Raw genomic sequence first — 15,428 nt, 5'->3', positions numbered from 1 at the left:
CTCACGGGAAAACTTGCACTTTTCTTTACGTTTTCCATTTCAAAGAGAAATGTCATTTCTTTCTATGAGGTTCTGAGTCTCACCATTTGCTCTTGTCTTTTAGTTTGGGAGGCTGGAAGCTGCTCTTAGACATCAGCATCAGAGCACTACAACAGAAAAAAAAAAAAAAACTCAGTACAAAAATGCTTTCTGTTCTCGTAAATCAAATAAATGAGTCATTCTGACCGCATGGGATGAAGGTCAAACATTGGTGGCTGTAGCTCTGCCAGCTCAATGGCGGTGATGCCCACTGCCCAGATATCACACAGATGGTTGTATCCGCCCTTCTTTTCCACTGCTGCCACCTCAGGGGCCATCCTAAAAAAAACAAAGACAAATTTCCATTAGATACTTCACAGTCCGATTGTCTTTCAGGAAAATGTAAAGGGTAAAGGGGTGAATTTATTCATTGAGCGTATGGAAATGTTTTGGATCATGCATTCTTTCTGTATTGTTATTAAACCTGCTAAATGTAATATAAAATCACACACACACACCCACACACACCCACCTACCTATTCAGGGTTGGTAAGATTTATTAATGTTTAAAAGACTGCCTTATGCTCCCTAAAGGCTGTATTTATTTGATCAAAAATACAGTAAAAACAGTAGCATGATGAAATATTATTACAATTCCAAAATACCTGATTTTCTATTTAAGTGTTTTTTTGATCCTTCACAGATCCTCAGGAATAATTCTAATATGCCTATTTTTTTTTTCTTCTGCTTAACATTATTATTATCAATGTTAAAAAGAGTTATGGCATCTTAAATTGTTTATGGAAATTGTTTATGGTTTTATTCAGTATCTTTGTTGAATCAAATGTACATATAAAGTACAATTCTTTGCCCAAAGTAAACGAACAAAAAACCTTACTGACCTTTGAGCAGTAGAGTAAATATTCTATAGTTTTTAATTTTTAAGTAATTTAAGTAATTTTAAAATTTTTGAAGTGAACTATTCCTTTGCATTAATCATAAGGGACAGCGTGCTAATTGTTTTAAAACAAGACAATCCAGACTGTGTGATCTGCAGGACTCAAAGGGTAAATCTTTGTGCAGATGGCTCACCAGTAGGGAGTTCCTATGAAGGACTTTCTCTTGGCAACAGAGGCACTGATCTCAGCCGCAACCCCAAAATCAGCTACAGAGAGAGAGAGAGAGAGAGAGAGACAGAGATGATAGAGAGAAAGGGAGGGATACAATAATCTAAAATGTGCAGCTTCAAACATCTGTGTCTTAAACCAAGAGTAGAATATGTATATCCGTACTTAGGGTTCATAACACATCAAAACACTTACCCAATTTACATCTCCTCGATCAGTAAGAAGAATATTAGCTCCCTATATTAGAAGAGAGGTTTATATTTTAATTAACAATTTGAACATAAAAAAAAATCACAATACAGTACATTGCCACCATCATTCAATGCAATTCAAATGTTTGAGGTCAGTATGATTTTAAAGGGAAACATTAGTACTTTTATTCAGCAAGGACAGAAAAGACAAACAAATTCTATTTCAAACAAATCCTGAATAAAATGCTTCACAATTTCCACTAAAATATCATGATATCTGAAGGATCATGTGACATTGAAGACTGGAGTAATGGCTCCTGAAAATTCAGCTTTGCATCACCAAAAAAAAAAAAAAAACTATTTTCAACTGTAATAATATTTCACAATATTACTTTTTATTGTATTTTTAAGCAAATAAATGCACTCTCTGTCAGCATAAGATACTTCTAACATAAACATTTCAAAAATCTTAAAGACCCCAATATTTAAACAATATTGCACAATATTTCATAGAAAAGCCTTATTCACCTTAATGTCTCTGTGTATTTTGCCTGTCTCATGAAGATGATTCAATCCCTGGGTAAGACAAAAACAAAAGTCTTCTCAAAATGAAGAGATGTGTCATTGTGAAAAACGTGTGCCTCTAAAGAGCTTTTTAAATTATTAATTATCCTCACCTGGAGTGTTTCCCTGCAGACGTAAGCAATCTGTTTTTCCTTTAAAGGTCCGGTTACTGTGAAGGGCATATTATATTTACTCTCTCTTAACTAGGGCAGTGGTTAAATGCAGCCATTAAACCCTCAAAGGAATAGTTCACCTCAAAATGTGAGATGGAATTGTTGTTAGGAAGAGACTAAAATGTATAGTGGTTCATGGAAAATATTTTTATGTATATATTATATTTTATGTATATATTTTTTTAAATACAAATTGAAAAAAAAAGAAAGAAAAAAAGTTGTTTGAGCTTGTATCAATACGAGTAATGAATTGTAATTTTTGAGTGATCTATTACTTTAAGAAGCTTAAATGAATACTTCACCTATGAAATGAAAATTTGCTGAAATTGTATTCACCCTCAGTCCATCCCAGATGAGTTTGTTTCTTTATTGAAACAGATTTGGAGAAAGTTAGAATTCAATCTAACTGATGGATCCTCCTCAGTGAATGGGTGCCGTCAGAATGAGATTCCAAACAGCTGATATAAACGATACAATAATCCACCAGTAACGCAAGTAATCTACAAGCTGCATGTTTGTAACTACCAGAGCAATCATTAATATGTTTTCAACCTTAAACCATTGTTTCTGATTAAAATACAAGTCCTTAATCCATAATTCTGCTTGCTTCAGTAAAAAGTTGTCTTGTATGAATCAGGAGAGAACTATGCACAAATCAAGCACCATTTACAAGAAGAAGAAAAAAGCTTAAAACAGTTCTAGACAAATATGTCTGTGAATTTTGATGTGAGAGGACAACAGGGGATATGTTACTTTTTCAGGGGATGGGTGACTTTTTCACTGGATGGAGCATTATTATGGATTACTGGATTTAATATGAACTCATATTTTGGCCAGAAGCAAAAACACATTAATAGTAAACTTATTTCTTACAAACATGCACCTTTTCCTCTACAAGATGTTAACTGATGGACTGGAATCATGTGGATTACTTGTCGATTATTGTGATGTCTTCATCAGCTGTTTGGACTCTCATTCTGACGGCACCCATTCACTGCAGGGGATTCATTTGTGAACAAGTGATGTAATTATATTTTTCTTCGAATAAAATTATGATCTTGGATGGCCTGAGGATAAGTACATTTTCAGCAAATTCCTTTAAGGTACTTAATAATTACTCTTTCCAATGATTTTCAATAATCTCAATGCTTTCACAAAATACTGTGTGTTGTTCACTGTATACCTTGGTAGATATCCTGCAATGATCCTCCCCCACAGTATTCCATGCAGATCCACAATTTACTATTCCTGAAAAGTAGAACAGTTCAGAGCATGGTCTTTTGATTCAATGCACACAGAACATTTTCAATAGATGCATATGCGCACACACATATCTTACAAACATGACAAGAATGGCATAAACATTTTTGAAAGCTTGTGAGTGGGAATGCATGCCTTTTAAATAATATTCGGGAATGCACAAGTCATCTAGAGCATGTACTGACACACCTCGTGCTACAAATCCTACTAAACAAGTCTGGGTGATTTGTGCTTCATATCTGATTGTGTAACTCTGCTGGTAGGGGTATAAAACATGCTGTGGAATGCACCTTTCTATGCCCTGACAACTACTGGAGAAATACCAGGCAAGGCACAAACATTACTGTACCTGTGGTAAGTGCCATAATAGGCCACAATGTTCTTGTGCTTACACTCCTTCATCATTGTTATCTCCTGTTGGATGGAGGTGATGTCATCACCTGAATAAGCAGTGAGATTATTAGAAAAAAAAAAGAGTATATACTGAGGAAAAAAATGTCTATTATCACAAAATATTGGAATTATTTTAATTCAGAATGTAGTGATTGGCAAATTTGACATAATGCAGTCCAATCATTTTTAAAGTAATACTAGTGCAAGCCATGAAGTCTTCTGAGAACTATAATTATGTGTAACTATAGAGCTCATTATAATATAAATCCTTCATACAAGGAATCGATCCAATAAAACCCCTTTAATTTTGAGAGATTAGTTAGGAACTGCGTACACTTCTAAAGGTTGACTGTATGTTCTCTAAAGCACTGATGCATGAAAATCTCCCAATATGTAAATGTGATCTGGTCAAAAACGTATCACTTTAAAACTACTCACACACCTGGATCCAGTTTAACAATTTTGATAGCAGCCATTTCTGAGCTCCTAATGTTTCTAGCCTGAAAGAAAATAGATTATATTGCATGATGAACTGGAAATCAGATTGCACTCTGTCTTTTACAACAATACAAATTATAAAATGGATAATTATGACTCTTGATATACAGCATGCATTTGTGACTGTGCGCAAGTTTTATATTAATATGTCAATACCATTCAAATGTTTGGGGTTGGTAAGATTTTTTTGAGTGAAGTCTCTTGTTCTCACCAAGGCTGCATTTATTTGATCAAACATATAGTAAAAACTGTAATAATATGAATTATTATTACAATATAAAATAGCTGTTTTCTATTATAATATTTTTTTAAACTTAATTTATTAATGTAATGGTAAAACTGAATGTTTTGATGCCTTGATCATTCAGAAACCATTCTAATATGATGATTCATTTCTCAGGAAACATTTCTTACTATTATCAATGTTATGAACTATTGTTATGCTTTATGTTTTGAAGGAAACCATGACATATTTAATTTAATGCATCCTTGCTAAATAAAAGGCTTTAATTTCCCTCACACTTTTAACAATTAGTTATAATACCCGGAAGAAGAATTGTTTTATTATGATTTATTATTTATAATACAAATTTATTTATTTCAATGGAATTATCAGAACATTGCTGTCTATTAGCCATACTAAAATCACTGCAGCATTTAACTGGCTTAGTAGTCAAATAAACATTTCACAATGTATGTAAATGAGCAAATGTAATATAGAGATGAGCTAACGCGACTTTAAGGACATGTTTACTTTGGTGAAATGCTCGGGATGTTGTAGAAAAGCCAGGAACAGATCCAGCTCACCCAGCAGGCATCTTAATGACAAATATCCAAGTGTCAGTGACAGCCTGCTGTGTCCTTGACGGTAACCTTGTCCTATAGCTACTGCAGGGAGCTGACGTACTTCATTGTTCTAGACCGTATGATGCTGCACCATTAGTTAATCACTCATTCCATCTGGATTCTATCAATTTACTATAAAACCACTAATACCCCTAGCCAAGGATTCATCAAATTCATAAAGCTGTGGAATTAAAGAAATAGTTCAAAATTTGCTTAGAATGTACTCAGTGTACATCCAATATATAGAAGAGTTTATTTCTTAATGGGAACATATTTGGAGAAATTTCGCTTTACATCGCTTGCTTTCCCTAATGGATCCCCTGCCATGAATGGGTGCTGTCAGAATGAGAGTCCCAACAGCTTATAAAACCATCACAATAATCCACAAGTAGTCCACACAACTATCAATTAACCTCTTGTTAAGCTAAAATCTGCATGCATGTCTGTTATGAACAAATCCATAAAGACACCTAACTTCAAACTGCATAATATTGCTTTCTCCAATGAAAATTTTGTCTCGTCTGAATCAAGAAAGAAATATGTACAGTTTTTCTAAACAAACATGATGGTGGATTTGATGTGAGAGGACAACAGGGGATGGACCTTTTCAGGTATTATGGACAGGAGTGACAGAGTAAAGTTAAAATGCTTTAATGATGGATTTGTTTCTTAAAATCATGCAGTTTTTCTCTTCACAAGATGTTAATTGATGAACTGGAGTAGTGTGGATTGCTGGTGGAGTATGGTGATGTTTTTATCAGCTGTCTAGACTCTCATTCTGACAGCACCCATTCAATTCAGGGGATCCATTGGTGAGAGCAAGTGATATAATACTAAATTTCTCCAAATCTGTTCCAGTGAAGAAACAAACTCATTTGCATATTAGATGGCCTGAGGGGGAGTAAATTGTAAGAAAATTTTCATTTTGGGGTAAACTACTGCGGTAAACATGCAACTCATGCACATGAAATATGTGCTATACAGAGCGGATTGTTTAATAGTAATGACTGGGCCTATTATGAATATAAACCAGACAAAAAAAGGTGGACCTCCATTTTTGCTTTTGGCTACTCATAAACATAACAAATCAAGCATTTCTGGACAAAACCTGGAACTTCACTGAGCAGCCTTCCTGTTGTTTTTTCCGGGCATGCCAGAGAGCTTCCGGTCATGACTAAACCAACAGTGCAACGTTCTCTTAATGGTTTAACGTTGCAACCTGAAATAACGCAGCCACATCCAAAGAACAATGGTTTTGGGTTGGATATCTGTCCACACTTTGACCAGAAATCTCCAAAGCTTGTTATTCTTTATGCTGGCATAGACCTGACAAGTCCATCAAACGCAAAACAGACTGTTTCGTATGAAATATTCTCAGTATGAAATATTTTTAGATCTCGAGATCTTTCTGAGTCCAAGTGGAGAGAGCTAGAGCACACTAGAAAAGCATTCTTTGTGCATTGTAAGATGGGTTTTGTAAGGGTTCTTGGCTCACCCACTGATTTATGATAAAGTGGACTGTGTTAGGGATGGCTACAAAAGAGTGACACAACCTCTTTATCAAACACATATAAAAGAGACAGACAACAACATATTTGCTTGTACAAACTTCTTTCTATGTAGGGAGGACTACATAGTTTTAAAGTTCAGATTTGTAACATTCCTCTAATGGTGCAGTTGTCTCAGTATGATAGCTCTTAATTCACGTCCAATTTCTGAGTAAACCAAAAGATATACTACTTTAAAATCACAAACTACTTTATATCCGATGATATATTTTTAAACTATGATTTTTTTTTTTTTTTTTACGTATTTTATTGAGGAAATACTTAGATGGCCTAACAAAGACATTTAAATAAAATAAAAGTGAATCGTATGTGGATGTCCGTCTGTGTGCATCAGTTTGAGTTCCTTGTGTTGGATGGAGTGTGTGTCTCTGAACACATGCTTTGAATTCTACAAAACTAAACAGTCCAGTTTGTCAAGTAACATCATGTCTGTTTTCTTGAAACATTCCGCCTAAACAAGAAAATTAACAACAACAACACCGGAGTAAAGAAACATCAGTTGAGCATCAGCAAGGATCCCCTTAAATGTTATCAGATGGTACTTTGACATTTAACATGGTTCTGAATGATAATCATATCATGAATCATCACATTTATCATATTCATGGTACTGGTACTTCAGATAATAATGACACTAATGTCTAAAAACATGCCATGGATATAATTTCCAATAGGCCTACACTCCTTGTTTTGTAATACTTAAAAAGTTATTCAGTCCTACATTACATTCATACTTAAACACTTCGTGCAATTTCCAAACAATAACCTTTGTGCTAATATATTCATATATATATATATATATATATATATATATATATATATATATATTTATATATACATATATCACACACACATAAAACACACATTTCTTTCTTACCTTAAAAACTTCTCCATAAGTGCCGCTCCCTATCAGTTGAATAAATTCATAATCATCCAAGGGATCTAAAAAGGAAACTCCTATAGAATTCATGGCCGCAGCACTTTGTATGTTTCACTTATTCATGACAGCTGTCACACAGTTTGATGTGCTGTAAACTCGTCTCATCCTGGTGCGCCGTCATCTAAGGATTTAATAATAAAACAGTATAGATTTAACTATAACTCAATGCAAAGCGAAAGCTAAACTTCATGTCCACATCCAGTTTACCAGGCAATCACGATCTTCGTTTCTCTCACACAAGCGCACAAGCAGGAATGTCCGAAAGCATTCAGAGTCGGATCTTTTCAATGAATCACAAAACTGGTTCGAACGATTCATTAACGAATAGGACTGAACAGGTCCACGCAGTTCTAAGCTATTCGCTGACTGGCTGTAAACGAGAATTGTCTCTTTCGAACACGTCTCGTTCACAAAATATATACAATTTGGTTCTAACAAATATAATCTTATTTAAAAGTACAATTTTTTTCAGTATTTTTATCTTTCAGTATTGTTTAATGCAATTGGAAAATGTTCTAAGATTCTATCTTTAATGTGAAGCTGGGCACGTGGAGTTGCAATAAAAATAATTTTAACTAAACGAAATAAACACGAAGCGCAAAAATAAACCGCAAAGGCTGGCTTCATTGGAACGTTGACTGAGCACAGTGGAATGCTAGGAACTTCAGTGACGTAAAACACTCACCTTTTAAAAAAGCTTTTTGAAATGAACTATTCTAAAGAACCGATTCCCAGACACGAGCGGACTTCACCCATCACCAGACGCGATACTCTTCAATGCGTTTGCGCATGTGCAGAGCATCAATGGGCGACTACATTGCAACTGTTTACATACAATAATCCTTCACAACATGGGTGACAGTAAAAACACTCACTTGTTTTGTTCAAGTTGTTTATTTAGAGGAAAATACACTTTCACGTCAAGAAAATAGTTTTTCTTTTTTAAACTGAAGCACTGCACTTGGCATTTTTCAAAAGGATACTTACTATGACACTATAACATTGAGAACACATATGAAATTCAGCAGTTCTGTGGACAATAACAAAACAAGTGCAAGACCTACATATACAGGCTGAATCCCAACATTTTTTTCCAACACATTAGACTTGTGAAGCAAATATAGGTTCACTGTATCGCAGACAAAATGTTAGCTGAAAAAAAGAATAGCATCTTTTCTAAAATCCTGATAAAAACTAAATATAATCACTTTGGCTTGTTGTAATTTGGATTCTATCTAATAGAACTTATTGTAATGATTTAAAATTAAGGCAAATCAATAAAATTACTTTATATTAAAATCAAAAAGCATAATTGCTGGCGCATGATAGGTTTTCTGACTCCAACTTGTAATGATTTTAATTCAACTCAGCATCAGCTTATCAAAACATTTGATAAGAGTCAATCTGAAAATAAACAAATTAACTTCACTCCAGGTGAACAAGTGAAAAAAACAAAACACTAGAAACGAGTAATTCTAAAGAGTTTTGCGAGGGCGTTTCATGAAGGACAAGGTGTAATCTCCAGAAGGAGTGGGTTTCTGTCTCTTCATCTGCACTTGGGACTGGGCCGTGAGCTGCAGTTTAATGGCACTAGAGTTGATCTTGGCCGCAGAGAGCAGCTCCTTCATACCCTTCATCTTCTCACTGTGGAAAACCACCACCGGACCGCCCTGCACTATCGGTGGCTGGGTAGGAGAAGGAGTGGGACTTGGGGACGAGGGCTCATTTTTTTCATCAGACTCTTTACCTCGAGTGCTAGCAGAGGAACGTCTGCGTCCTCCTTCTCCGCTCACCTTTTTGGGCACTGGATTTTGAGCAGGCAATGTTGCACTTGGAGATGATGGTCCTGCTTGTTCATCTAACTTGGATTCTCGCCTCGGGACCCGTCTACGCCCCTCACGCAGGTCTTCACTGGATTGGTCATCGTCATCCACTGGTTCTGCATCTTTGGTGATGATTGACACTTTTTGCCTGATCTGAGAAAGAGCGGAAATATAGAGTGTGGTTATGAATCCCCTTTTAATGAAACCTCAAAGGGAGAAAAACCGAGGGATTTTACCTGTGCATCAAAGCGACTAAGGGACTGAACCAGATAGGTGGCCCAGCCTACATGAAGCACTGGCGTGGGACTTCCTTCTTCCCATTTACAAATACCATCATAGAACCGAAGTAAGTGAGCAAAGCATTCTGGGTCCTGAAGGGCAGACAAAGCAGCTACTTGTCTTGGCGGGTCCTTTGAGGTAAACGCATGAATAGAGGACAAGAGAAACATTTTTTACAACCATGTTCTAAATAAAATAAAAAAAAAAGTATTTTTTTTATGCAAAATTAAACAAGACCTCCTTTTCCGTTTCATCAGCCCCTTCACCACCACTCTCAGCACCAGCTGCTGTCTCTTTAAGGAGGGTGGGAATGACATCATTAGCAATGTCAAAAAACTCCTTATAGATCTCTTCATCCTCTCTGCAGTAGTTGTAACTATAGACCAAGAAAAAACAAGTTATGGAATTAAATATTGCATTTTATTCTTGACTTGACTGGAGCAATATTAAATTCCATAAAAAACTAATATATATATATATATATATACACACACACACACACACAATGTAATCAACAATGCTTTCTGATGATTACATTGTTTATAATGCAGCAAATAGTTCAAAGCAACACAAGCAAAATGAAAACACGTCAGAAGGACAGAGGATAGGAGCTAATGTTGTCATGAAGGAAGACGAAACAGGAAGAGCAGGAAAAGGAAGTGGATGGGAGTGAGCATTAGTTCTAGACATGTTATGTGCAGACATCCTTCAGGACATTACAATAAAGTATTTTTAGTACTCTGTCCACTTGCACTGTGTTTAGAGGGTGGAAAGTACAGATTGTTTCTCCCGACAGGGACCAAGGCCAATGGTAAGACAGGAATGATCTTTCTAAAGACAAACAGCGTGAGGCAAAACAGACAATGCTGGCAAACGGCACATTTTCCATTCAGTTAAAGCATTCAAGAGGCTTGAGAGGTTATCGTATTGCCATCTAATCGTGATTGTGCAGCATTAATAGACACATTCTAGGTTTAGAAATTCATTTAGCCATTTTACATAAATCTTTCTCTTTACTCAGATTTAAGAAGTTTTAAACAGACAAATTTGACAATACAATTTATGACACCGTAATAAAAATAAAACACTGCCCCCTGCTGTTGAAGTAAAATTAAATAGGAGATACATTTATTTAGTTTAGTGTCGGATTATTACTTCATCAGACGCAACTTAAAATTCAATATCATTTGATATTCGGATTTCTATGGTGCTTGACTTACTCTTGCATTACTGAAGCAGCCTCTGACCAGGAACCTAACGCCTCTTGGACGTTTCTGTGCCTATAATGATACCCTGCTAGATACATGAAAGGGTATATGTGCTCGTTGTTGTAGTATTTTTTAGCTGACTCGACGGCCTGGAATTAAAAATAATAATATTAATACAGATCAGGTCTTTAATAATGTCAACCTTGTAAATAACTCTGATATACCTAAAGTCGTATACCTTGAGGTGAATGGAGAGAGGGCTTTCCTTGCCAGTCATTGGTTCCTGATCTTCAAGGTCGGCCAAAGTGCCCATTGCCATAGGATACCTTCAAAACACCCAATACAAGAGAACAAACATTCAGAAAGACTGCAAGATACAATAATCAATCATATGAGTTACATCCCTTCTCTGTATTTGTGATTTATCAGAAACGTGTGTCACACCTCTCCAGATCCCCTCGATCATATAGCAGCCATAACAGCCTCTGCGAGATAAAAAGTAAATGCATTAAAAACATGAGTCTGAATGACAATAGAAAGATAAATATGCATGCTTGTGCTTACATAATGTATATGCCAATGTAATTACAGTTAATAGTACATAACATGGAGATGAAATACAATGCAAGAAATAGAGGATTATGTGGTAAAACAAACTAAATTTGACATACTTGCTGGAGCTGGAGTAACTCTGTGCTATCAGTGTGCAGATCTAGAGACGGATTGATGGCACAAACCATGAACGCTACCTCCATATTCCTGTTGCATTTCATGTAGGAGCCTTTAAGATACAACCAGCTCTAAGAAGATGAGGAAATAAAATGAGGAACAGATTAATAACACGCGATTCCAAAATTAAAGAATTGTTTAACATTTACACTAATATTCAACAATTTAGTGTCTGTAAGATTTATTCATTTTTTTCTTATGCTCTCCGAGATTACAGTAAAACAGTAATGTGTGAATTATTATTATTATTAGCATAATTAAAAATAACTTTTTATATTTTAATACATTTTAAAATGTAATTGATTACGGTGATGGAAAGGCTGAACTTCCAGTGTCACATAATCCTTTACGAAATATTTTAATTTGGTGCTCAAGTAACATAACTCATGATTAGCAATGTTGAAAACAGTTGTGCTGCTTAGTTTTCTGGAATCTGTGATAAAAAAATTCTGGAAACTTGGATGAACAGAGATCTCATAAGAGCATTTATTAAAAAAAAAAAAAAATCTTATTATAAATGTCTTAATGCATCCTTGCTGAAATATACTTTTTTTTTCCTACTCAGCCAAAACTATTGAACGCTACTGTAGGCATGGTGTTTTTTTAATAAACTGTGTTTTAATATGTTATGGTGAACATGAATAATAGAATATTACATACCCTTTCAGTGATTCCGGCACTGACAGTCTGCCCTCTTCTGTCTTCGTTGCCCTTCCCATGCCATGTGACCTCTGCAGTCTCTTCCCCACCCTTGCCGAAGATCACCCAGGCGTGGTCCTCTGAGAGAGCAAGATGAACATCCTTCAGGCCCAACACCTGACATGCAGCTACCACTGCAAAAGCAACTCCTGAGCTGTCCAGCTTTGTGCCTTACAGAAACAGAGAGCAAAAAAAAAAAAAAGCTATTTGAGTCTGCCTGGACAAAATGTTACCATTTGATTAGATACACTAAATACAAAAGACTTCAGGAGTTTTACCTGTGATGAGACTGAAGAGGGACTGAATATGTGCCCTGTCCTTGAAATAAGACCGGCTAAGACTGTTCCAGATCACATCCGAGACCTTTTTCACCAGCTCACGGCTGGATCCGCCGGCCGGTTTGCGGTACTGTGACAGGTCCACGGCACCAAGAATCTGGGCGGTGAAGCGTTCGTAGAGAGCAGATATAAGATTCAGCTCTACTGTAGGGAAGCAAGAGTCGAGGCAGTCAGGATTAAGAGGTTCAAAGCGAACGCCTGGGACATTGACAGGAACAACTCTGTTGACAGCCAGGAAGTGCTCTACAAAACCCAGCACGAGGGACAGCAGGGCCAGGTCTGGTTCTGGGTTGCTAAGCTCCGACTCGAAAAGCTGCACCACTCCATCAATGCCCCGAAGAGGGAAATGCTTCTTCTGAGCCGACCGAATCCCCATGGCTAGTGGTTGAGTTCAATCCCAGTCTGATTCAATCTTAAAAAATATGAATGCATAAATAACTATAATAATAATAATATGGTGTAATCTTAATAAATAAATACACAATATTATATATATATATATATATATATATATATATATATATATATATATATATATATATATATATATACATTTTTTTGTGAAAGTCCAAGTAGAAGCTTTCATCAACATATTTCAGCCCAGTGTGTTCTGTAGATACTTAGAATGTATTTATATAATTTTTTGATAGTGTGAGCAGGTGTATGGGCTAATCTTTGCTTACTAGACTATGTCTATAAGAGGAGTAAAAAGTTAATTTCTGATACTATAGTACAATACTTTAAAACAAACCTTAGTTCTGCATTAACAATTTATGTTTTATTTATACATTTTTTTTTTTTTTTTTTAAGTAGTGGCCATAATCTAGGGGAATTCCCAGGGACACGTGTAAGACCATTTCTTTCTATCTTTTTTAAATGCAAAATACAGCTTGCACAAAATACAAGCTGAGCATGACATTAGTCTCGTTTAATATGTTAACCATATAGTATTATTATTGCATGCTAAAGTGTGGTTTAGAATGGTTAACTAAAAGGAGACAGTGCATGAAATTTGAGCATGGAAAACAACGCAACTTCATCTCATGTGCGTCTGGGCGGACATCTGCGTGATGATGATGCTGCAGCTAGTTAGCTTATACAATATTATCCGTTTCTAGTGTTTTACGGCATAAAGGCCGCTTTAAGTGAACAGATTGTTCTCTCCTTACTTTCTAGACAATGAAACGCCGCTAGGGTTCATTCTTACCACATAACGTACCTTTGTTGAAATTATATCCACATGCTTTTGTTTTGCCCCTGCTTTTGCCGCGCAGTAGACAGAGAGACGCTCCTACAAATACCTGAGACGTATACAATGTGTCCGCACGTCCAAACGTTGCATCGACTGAATACTGCTTATTCCTATTGTGATCATATCAGCGCAATAAAAAGTGCTTCCTGTTATCTACAAGCATTTTGGGAAATGTAGTTTTCTTTGTCATCTTCTTCTTCTTCATCATCTTCATCTTCTTCTTTGACGTTTTTAGGCTTTAGGTGTATATACCGCCACCTACTGGAGTGGAGTGTGGAGAATTGACGTTAGGTAAAATCAAAAAAGGCTACAAAAAAAATAATAATTCTTTAAATCCTGTTCATTATCTTTGAAGTACTTACATAGTTTGTGAATTATGTCTATGCTTGCATCTTTATTTAACAATTTCTGAAGTGAGATCTGATTAAGTGCTTTTTTATTTTATTTTTTAGTTACTTTTTATAATTTTATTAAAATATATTCAACTGTTGCAGGAAGATCACATTTGATGCAAAGTCCAGACTCATGTTTTCCTATTACAGTTTTTCTCAGTCACTTTGGTGCATTTCAATTTGGAAATTAAATTCTCAAAACTACTCGTACAACCTCCACAATGTCATTTATACACATCATAAAACCAGTTTCTCATTCTTTTGAAGAAGTTCGGATTGCTTTTATACATTCATGCAATTGATTATGCGGATTCCTGTACATTATCAGTTGCTAATGTCATTTTGCTCAAACTGTATTATATAGTTTTCTGTGCAATAGTCTTACCCCTAAAAACATCTAGTCTTTCATCGTATAAGTCAATAATTTTTTACACATTATTACAGTTTTTCTCAGTCACTTTGGTGCATTTCTCAAATCAGAAATGAAATTCTCAAAACTGCTTGTACAACCTCCACATCATTCATCATCCATGATTATATGGCATACATAAGCATATGGCATACTGTTCAATACAGTAACTGTCATCCAAAATGTTGCCATAGTTTACATCATAACATCCCTCCAGAGTACACTGTTATAATGACAACATGACTAAGTGATTGTCTTATCCATAAACTATGACACAAGGACTTGTCATTCTGATGGCACTGACATGTTCATTGACACAGATATTTATTTTTGAGAGATGAACTAAGGATTTTGAGCAAGAGAATGGCTTTTGCCAGTAATCCATGGTGTTTTGCTATGTACGAGTTGTTTTGAGAAATGCACTACTGTTTTGCAAATGTCAAGGATGATTCGAGAAATGTACTAAAGCGACTGAGAAAAACTGTAATGGAAAACTAAAAAATGCTAAATAATAATAATAATAATAATTCTTTAAATCCTGTTCATTAACTCTGTTTCTTTGAGATACTTAAATAGTATGTGAATTATGTCTATAGTTGCATCTTTATTTAACAATTTCTGAAGTGAGATCTGATTAACACTGTTTCAGGAAGATAACATTTAATGCAATTCCTAATTAATTTAATTAACTAACTCCTATTAATGTCCTATTCTAAGACAA

At 35.4% G+C, this 15,428-nt stretch overlaps 2 protein-coding genes across 2 annotated transcripts; both read right to left on the bottom strand.

Annotated features, from left to right (window-relative positions):
* Positions 1-79: 79 nt before the first annotated feature.
* LOC113049123 (mitogen-activated protein kinase kinase kinase kinase 5-like) lies at positions 80-7,658 on the bottom strand. Its single transcript, XM_026211184.1, has 10 exons — positions 7,516-7,658; positions 4,169-4,226; positions 3,683-3,773; positions 3,257-3,321; positions 2,014-2,069; positions 1,865-1,912; positions 1,337-1,382; positions 1,111-1,183; positions 226-357; positions 80-146 (listed from the first exon to the last, which is right to left on the bottom strand). The coding sequence occupies exons 1-10, from the start codon at positions 7,606-7,608 to the stop codon at positions 80-82; spliced, it is 729 nt and encodes a 242-aa protein (XP_026066969.1). The 5' UTR covers positions 7,609-7,658.
* A 798-nt stretch (positions 7,659-8,456) lies between these two features.
* On the bottom strand, positions 8,457-14,063 carry LOC113049116 (menin-like). Its single transcript, XM_026211172.1, has 10 exons — positions 13,874-14,063; positions 12,595-13,066; positions 12,278-12,486; positions 11,560-11,688; positions 11,333-11,373; positions 11,127-11,214; positions 10,901-11,037; positions 9,918-10,056; positions 9,638-9,811; positions 8,457-9,554 (listed from the first exon to the last, which is right to left on the bottom strand). Exons 2-10 carry the CDS (start codon positions 13,028-13,030, stop codon positions 9,054-9,056), a joined length of 1,854 nt encoding a protein of 617 aa, XP_026066957.1. The 5' UTR covers positions 13,031-13,066; positions 13,874-14,063; the 3' UTR covers positions 8,457-9,053.
* Between the last annotated feature and the right edge of the window lie 1,365 nt (positions 14,064-15,428).

The sequence above is a fragment of the Carassius auratus genome, chromosome 3, assembly GCF_003368295.1.
Source record: "Carassius auratus strain Wakin chromosome 3, ASM336829v1, whole genome shotgun sequence".
Taxonomy (NCBI): Eukaryota; Metazoa; Chordata; class Actinopteri; order Cypriniformes; family Cyprinidae; genus Carassius; species Carassius auratus.
Note: the sequence above shows the minus strand (reverse complement) of the source record. Positions and strands in the feature narration are given on the sequence as shown.

What these genes read in the sequence shown, in the direction of transcription:
- LOC113049123 (XM_026211184.1), bottom strand. Translation starts at nt 7,608, where the DNA reads ATGAATTCTATAGGAGTTTCCTTTTTAGATCCCTTGGATGATTATGAA. An exon ending in AAATACACAGAGACATTAAG is followed by an intron (nt 1,383 to 1,864) that starts GTGAATAAGGCT and finishes CTTCTAATATAG; the next exon opens with GGAGCTAATATTCTTCTTAC. An exon ending in TTTGACCTTCATCCCATGCG is followed by an intron (nt 147 to 225) that starts GTCAGAATGACT and finishes TTTCTGTTGTAG; the next exon opens with TGCTCTGATGCTGATGTCTA.
- LOC113049116 (XM_026211172.1), bottom strand. Translation starts at nt 13,030, where the DNA reads ATGGGGATTCGGTCGGCTCAGAAGAAGCATTTCCCTCTTCGGGGCATT. An exon ending in GTGCCGGAATCACTGAAAGG is followed by an intron (nt 11,689 to 12,277) that starts GTATGTAATATT and finishes TCATCTTCTTAG; the next exon opens with AGCTGGTTGTATCTTAAAGG. An exon ending in AGTTACTCCAGCTCCAGCAA is followed by an intron (nt 11,374 to 11,559) that starts GTATGTCAAATT and finishes TTTATCTCGCAG; the next exon opens with AGGCTGTTATGGCTGCTATA.